Raw genomic sequence first — 6,098 nt, forward strand, 5'->3', positions numbered from 1 at the left:
CATTTAGTATATACAATCACATGTCCAAGCATGCAACATTTTAATGCAAATACACGTCAGGGTCTGCTATATAACAGACAAAGATGCTTTTTACCTTTGATTGTGGACACTTTTACCAGCAATGAAGCTACCACGTCCAGTTCCCCTGACAGAGAACATGCAACGAGCAATGTCAACATTTTCCACCCCCTGGTCACCACATACTCTAAAAAAAAAAAAAAAAAAAAAAAAAAAAAAATTATAATAATAATAAAAGTAAGCAGTCATGTATTTATCTGTGTTGGATGAAGAAGATTTAAAGAAAAAATGCATTTTAAAAGAAATTTAATTTCTATACATTTATACATATAACTTAGATTATCTTCATATTTCAGAATTTCAGATCCAGATGTTTAAATACAGAAATAGGCTGTCCAATTGAACAAAGAATAATGGGATGTTTGCAGTGCATCCTACCTTGAGGGCCATCCATGTTTGCAGACACCATCCAAGAAGAAGGAGAATGCGGTTGAGGCTTTGTTGTTGGCAGCAGCATCAAGATATAGGATCTAAGTAAAAAAACAAAAAAACAAAAAAAAAAAAAAAAAAAAGGGGTTGGGGGAATTCTAGATCATCCACTCTCACCATTGTGACACAATCTTTTAGGATTCTCTCATTATACATATTTGACATACCTTTCTTGAGAAACCATCAATCCCACCAAATATTACAATATTGAATCTAAAGAGACGAAAGTACTTTTAGCGTGACTGGTCCACAAAAAAATAAAGATTGTTCACACAGGCCATAAAGATCACATAAAATAAAGAAGAGACCATAAAAAGAAATTCCCACCTGATTAATTTATGGTTGGTGTCTACATGAACCAAAGACAAAGGTGCAGGAACACAGTAGCTTCTGCGGGCTACAAATCCAAGTTGTATCATCCTGGCTAAAACTCCTGCTCCGTCCACACGGTGCATTGTAGCCTTCACCCTATGCCACTGTACACGATGTCCTCTAGCCAATAGCTCACCTTTCACCAGTCTATACCCAGCATGGGGCATTCTTGATTTTATTGATCTCACAACATGATCAAGTTCATCATCAGACATTTTTGAATAGTATCCACGAACAGAGAGGCCATGTTCTTTCATCCGCCTGTTTAATGTTCTTCGTGAAACACCATACATCCTGCCTAAATATTCTAAAGGAAGTTCAGTGGAAAGGAGGCTTTGAAGATCCCCACTATCAATTTCTAGGCGTGGCCGTCCCAGCTTGCCCACAGTGGCAGTAAAAACATCTAACTCATTTACTACTGATACTTCATCAGTAGCATCAACAGGAAAACTAAGGATGTTGATCAACTCCTGTAGACTGTTTATGAGTTCTGCTGGAACGTTCAGGTGATGTGATGCCACTGTTGCCAAGGAAAGTTCCTGCTGAGCAACAGTCTTGAGGTAATCCAAATCAAGCGTTTCATTTCTAAGAAGCAAGGAGAATCTTCTTTGAACCCTTTGCAAGATTTCATCAAGTACATGTTCCTGCAAGTACACATTTAGCCAGTCAGAACACCATAACCTTAAAGTATATTCACAACTGAACACCTTTCATTAAATTGTCCTAAAACGCTAGTTCGATCACAGATTATACTTCAGTTAAAATGAGCAATGACAACAGTCTATAACAAAAACTTATCAAGAACTTTTTTTGGCACCATTATCCAACTTTGCATTGTCTAAGTAGCTAACCAACTGCAATTGAAATTTAGTATATTGGACAAACCAATGCCGCAAAGAATACCATTCAAGTATTACACAGTGAATTCATGAGTGTTAACGGAGTTAATTTTTTATAACAGACATACCTGGGACTGCATGGTAGTCTCGGGTCCTACTCAGATCTCCCAGTTGTTCTATAGAGAGAAGATGATAGCAGTTAAGATATTAATGCAACGCATTAAGCAACATCTCGCTCAGCCTCCACAGGGATCTTGTAGCATTTTAAAAGTCAAATTTAATGCTTTTTAAGACCTCAATAAATATAATTTAAGACCCCAACATGTAGTCATCATTTCTATTAAAGAAAATAATTTAGTTTCAATTTATTTTTGTGCCATTGTGATGCAGAACAGATTAAACATAAAATGTAATTTGTGTACGCTCATTTACTGCTTCCTGGACATATGGAAAAAAAGAGAAATGATAAATTAAATTGTAGTGACGATGTTTATAATACCAATCCTACCACTAACACCACTGCTGCTGTTACTACTACTACTACTACTACTACTACTACTGATAATACTACTACTAATAATTATAATAATATTAATAATAATATTATTATTATTATTATTATTGATAATATTATATTCTCTATAAATTATTTTCAATGTCCATTCATCATTATCTGATTTGGCTAACCTTACATCTTTAAAAGTGGTGCCTGATAATAAAAAAAACCCACAAAAACAAAACTATAAGTGTACAGATTCTCCAACTGAACCGTTCCAGAACCGCAGTTGCAAAATGCAGACTAAAATTATTTATTAATTATAATATTATATATAATAATATTATTATATTATAATATGATATATATAATATTATAATATAATTTATTTAGACCAGGGGTCTCAAACTCATTTTTGCCAAGGGCCACATTGGCATATTGGCTGTCCTCTGAGGGCCAGATGTAACTTATAAATATAAGAAAATGTAACCAGATGTAATATAAAATGAATGTAATTACTCCTTAATGTTAAATAACTCTCAATATACTATTTATTCAATCAAATATTACAGTTGCATGGAAAAATGGTTGCTTGTTGCTCTATTAACATAAATCCTTTTAATTTGTCATGTTATGAAATCCAAAAACTCCATCAATCAAGAACCAAACTAGTCAAGTGAATAGAAATGACATAAAATACAAGTTATATTAACTTTGATCAAAACGTTTGATACTGAAATAAGGCTTAATAAATATAAAATCAAAAATTGTGAGCTGTGACAGATTTAGCATTTCCTCAGATTTAGCAGTTCCTCATCCAACCACTAGTCGGAGCTGCAGCAGCAGCACCACAAGCCCGCAGTCTTTGCATAGTCAGAGCTGCAGCCCAGCCACGGGCTACAGGGCTCAGCTGAGCCAGTCTGGAGCGTTTTTAAAATTTTTAAGTTCTTCTGTGTATGAAACAAAATAACCCCACTAACCGGATAATACAGCTCTCTACAGTTCATCTTTCAGCCCAAGCAGCTAACAGCAGCAGTTTAGAGCAGCGTCACGGAGTCACTGCTCGGATTACATTATAAACGCGCTGCTAACCTCAGGATGTTTATAACTACGGAGTTTAGTGGACACACCACGGCTGCAAGGTTAGACTGTTGAAGGCTACTGGAGACTATTAAAGCAGGCAACGCAGCGTAAGCAAAAAAACAAAAACCACACACACACACACACACCAAAATACAAGTTAAGATAAAATATGAAAACGAACATAATAAAGCATAAATAATTAAATTGGATTGCGGGCCATTTGTTTATTTTGTTAACCCGTGAGGGGCCGTATGAAACCGCGTCGCGGGCCGGTACTTTGAGACCCCTGATTTAGACCTTCCAGGTAGCTAGCTCGCCGCTATTGTATGTTAGCATGTTAGCTAGCCCACTGCTAAAGTTAGCTAGCTCTCCCCTAACCTCAGCTCTCTCCCCGGCAGCTTAGCTAACTCCCCGGTAAGGTCAGTAAGTTAGCTAGCTCTCCCCTAACCTCAGCTCTCTCCCCGGCAGCTTAACTAACTCCCCGGTAAGGTCAGTAAGTTAGCTAGCTTTATCAATCGTGTTAACAATGCAGGTATCCGGCTGTAGATAAGTTCAAACAAAAACATATGTAGCCGAGCTCCTATTTACTTCAGACTTAACAGAAAAATGCCAGTACAGCACAGAGAACAGTATAAAGCCAATACTTACACGTTTTTATCGATCTGTTGTGCTCTGATGTCCGCCTCCGCCGCTGCTGCCGCCGCCGGTCAGAGCGTCCCCCACACTGAAAATTGCGCGCCCGTTTTACAGAACAACTTCCGGAGCACAGAGCTGCCGCTCAATACCCAATTAGCCAATGGGGACAGCCCCTAGAAAACCCCGCCCACGCGAAACGTTTGTGCCAGAATCGCAAACAAAAAGTCAGTCAGCGCAAAGGAGAGAGCTGGAAGCGTAACTGCAAAACTGAATCTGAGAGCAAAAACCTGATCAGCGAGATACAATCCGAGAGACCCGTAAGCAAATAATTGTTTTGCAAGTAATAATTTTTTTCTTTTGAGATGAATTTTTTTGCTTCAGTAAGGTTTACTTTCTTACAGATACTAAGTTTTACTTTTGAGATGACATTTTTTTTGCTTCATTGTGTTTTATTCTCATATATATTCTCGTTTTTGATTTACGATTTAAAAAGTTTTGTTTGATAATTTTGGCACAAATCTGATTCCATACAATATACGCCTGCTTTTAAACTCGTTCACGCACAACACTGGCCGTGGACAGGCCAAGTTCCGATTTAAGAACTTTAAGCTCTTTTTAGCTGCTCCGGTTTTTGGGGTGCTGCTGCTTTCTCTTTTGGTAAAGCTGTTTGATCCAGCTGTTAAACTGCGACGTCATTAGATTGTTGTTTTTGTCCATTCTTTTGTTTTGTTTATATATACATATTTACTTTGAGTGTGGCCCCAGACGCGTTTTTCCGTTTTTTTTTTCACGGTTTTAGTAATTTTCTTTGGCTGTGTGGAGAATTTTTTTTTTTTTTTTTTTTTTGAAATTCGTTAGATTATATTCTTGTCAACATTTTGGGTTTATTTTCGTTTGTTATTTTTCTAATAATAGTAGTAAATACATAATTGATTTTCAAAAAGTAACGCGATAGTTAGGTAACGTGCCCAACACTGGTCACTACTACCCGTGGATAAGCGCTCGCTATCCGGGGCTGGCTGAATTATCTACCCGAGGGTAAAGTGCTCGCTAACGGGCCTGGCTGTTACTAACTACCCGAGGCTAAGCGCTCGCTAACCGGGGCTGGCTGTAATTAACTACTCGAGGGTAAAACGCTCTCTAACGGGTCCTGGCTGTCTCTACTTCCCGTGGATAAGCGCTCCCTAACCGGGACTGGCTGTAATTAACTTCTCGCTAAACGGCGCAGGCTGTCATTACTACCCGAGGCTAAGCGCTCGCTAACCGGGGCTGGCTGTCACTAACTACCCGTCGCTGAGCGCTAAGCTAACCGGGGCTGGGTGTCACTAACTATATATATATTATTTTATCTCCCCTCTCCTACTCACAATTACACAAGCACCAAATTACAGATCTTAGGAAAAGCTGTTTTTCCCGTGTGCTGCCCTCCTTGTGTCTCCTTTGTTCATCCTCATCCAATTCTAGCTGCCAGCATTGTCAGCTGTTGCAATAGTTTCCACCTCTGACTCCTACAAAACACACCGCTTTAATAACACAAGACATTTAATTAAAGCAAATTTACACAAGTTACACTTTACAGACAAACATATTGGGGAACCTGTTCATACATTGTTTTTTTCCCCTGAAACTTAGATTTAAATTTAATAGATTTATTAATTTCATTATAAACAAAAAAAAATTGTTTACAAAAGAAAAAAATATAATTAAAGGCAGCAGAAAGAAAACAAATCGTATACTATCTGCCCCTTTTATCCCAAGAATAATTTAAAACAATCAACATCAAATCATTTCTTGAACAACAGTTTATATAGTTACACAAATCTACTTTTTTATATTTTTGAAACAAACCAACTTTTATCATTTTTTAAACACACACATTGATACAGCATTTTTAATATCGCTTTCCAAATTATTCCATAATCTTATTCCTTAAATTACACCGCTCCTTCAAACTAGTTTAAAAAATTCAGCTTTACAAACATCTCTATCCCCTTAAGATTATAACAACTCTTTCTCTTAACAAACTTTAATTGGATGTTTGAAGGTAATGTATTTTTATGAGCCTCATACATAAACAATAAAATATTAAAGTCAACTAAGTCATAACATTTGTAATAATTTCAACTGATAAATAGTGATAAATACTGAATGATCACCACCCCAAC

At 37.0% G+C, this 6,098-nt stretch overlaps 1 protein-coding gene across 1 annotated transcript; it reads right to left on the bottom strand.

Moving 5' to 3' along the window:
• Positions 1-377: 377 nt before the first annotated feature.
• LOC111189183 (uncharacterized) lies at positions 378-4,156 on the bottom strand. The gene is made up of 5 exons (XM_049467608.1): positions 3,946-4,156; positions 1,847-1,894; positions 835-1,523; positions 675-720; positions 378-548 (listed from the first exon to the last, which is right to left on the bottom strand). The coding sequence occupies exons 2-5, from the start codon at positions 1,856-1,858 to the stop codon at positions 453-455; spliced, it is 843 nt and encodes a 280-aa protein (XP_049323565.1). The 5' UTR covers positions 1,859-1,894; positions 3,946-4,156; the 3' UTR covers positions 378-452.
• Positions 4,157-6,098: the final 1,942 nt, after the last annotated feature.

This window comes from Astyanax mexicanus, chromosome 19 (genome assembly GCF_023375975.1).
Source record: "Astyanax mexicanus isolate ESR-SI-001 chromosome 19, AstMex3_surface, whole genome shotgun sequence".
NCBI classification, from domain to species: Eukaryota; Metazoa; Chordata; class Actinopteri; order Characiformes; family Acestrorhamphidae; genus Astyanax; species Astyanax mexicanus.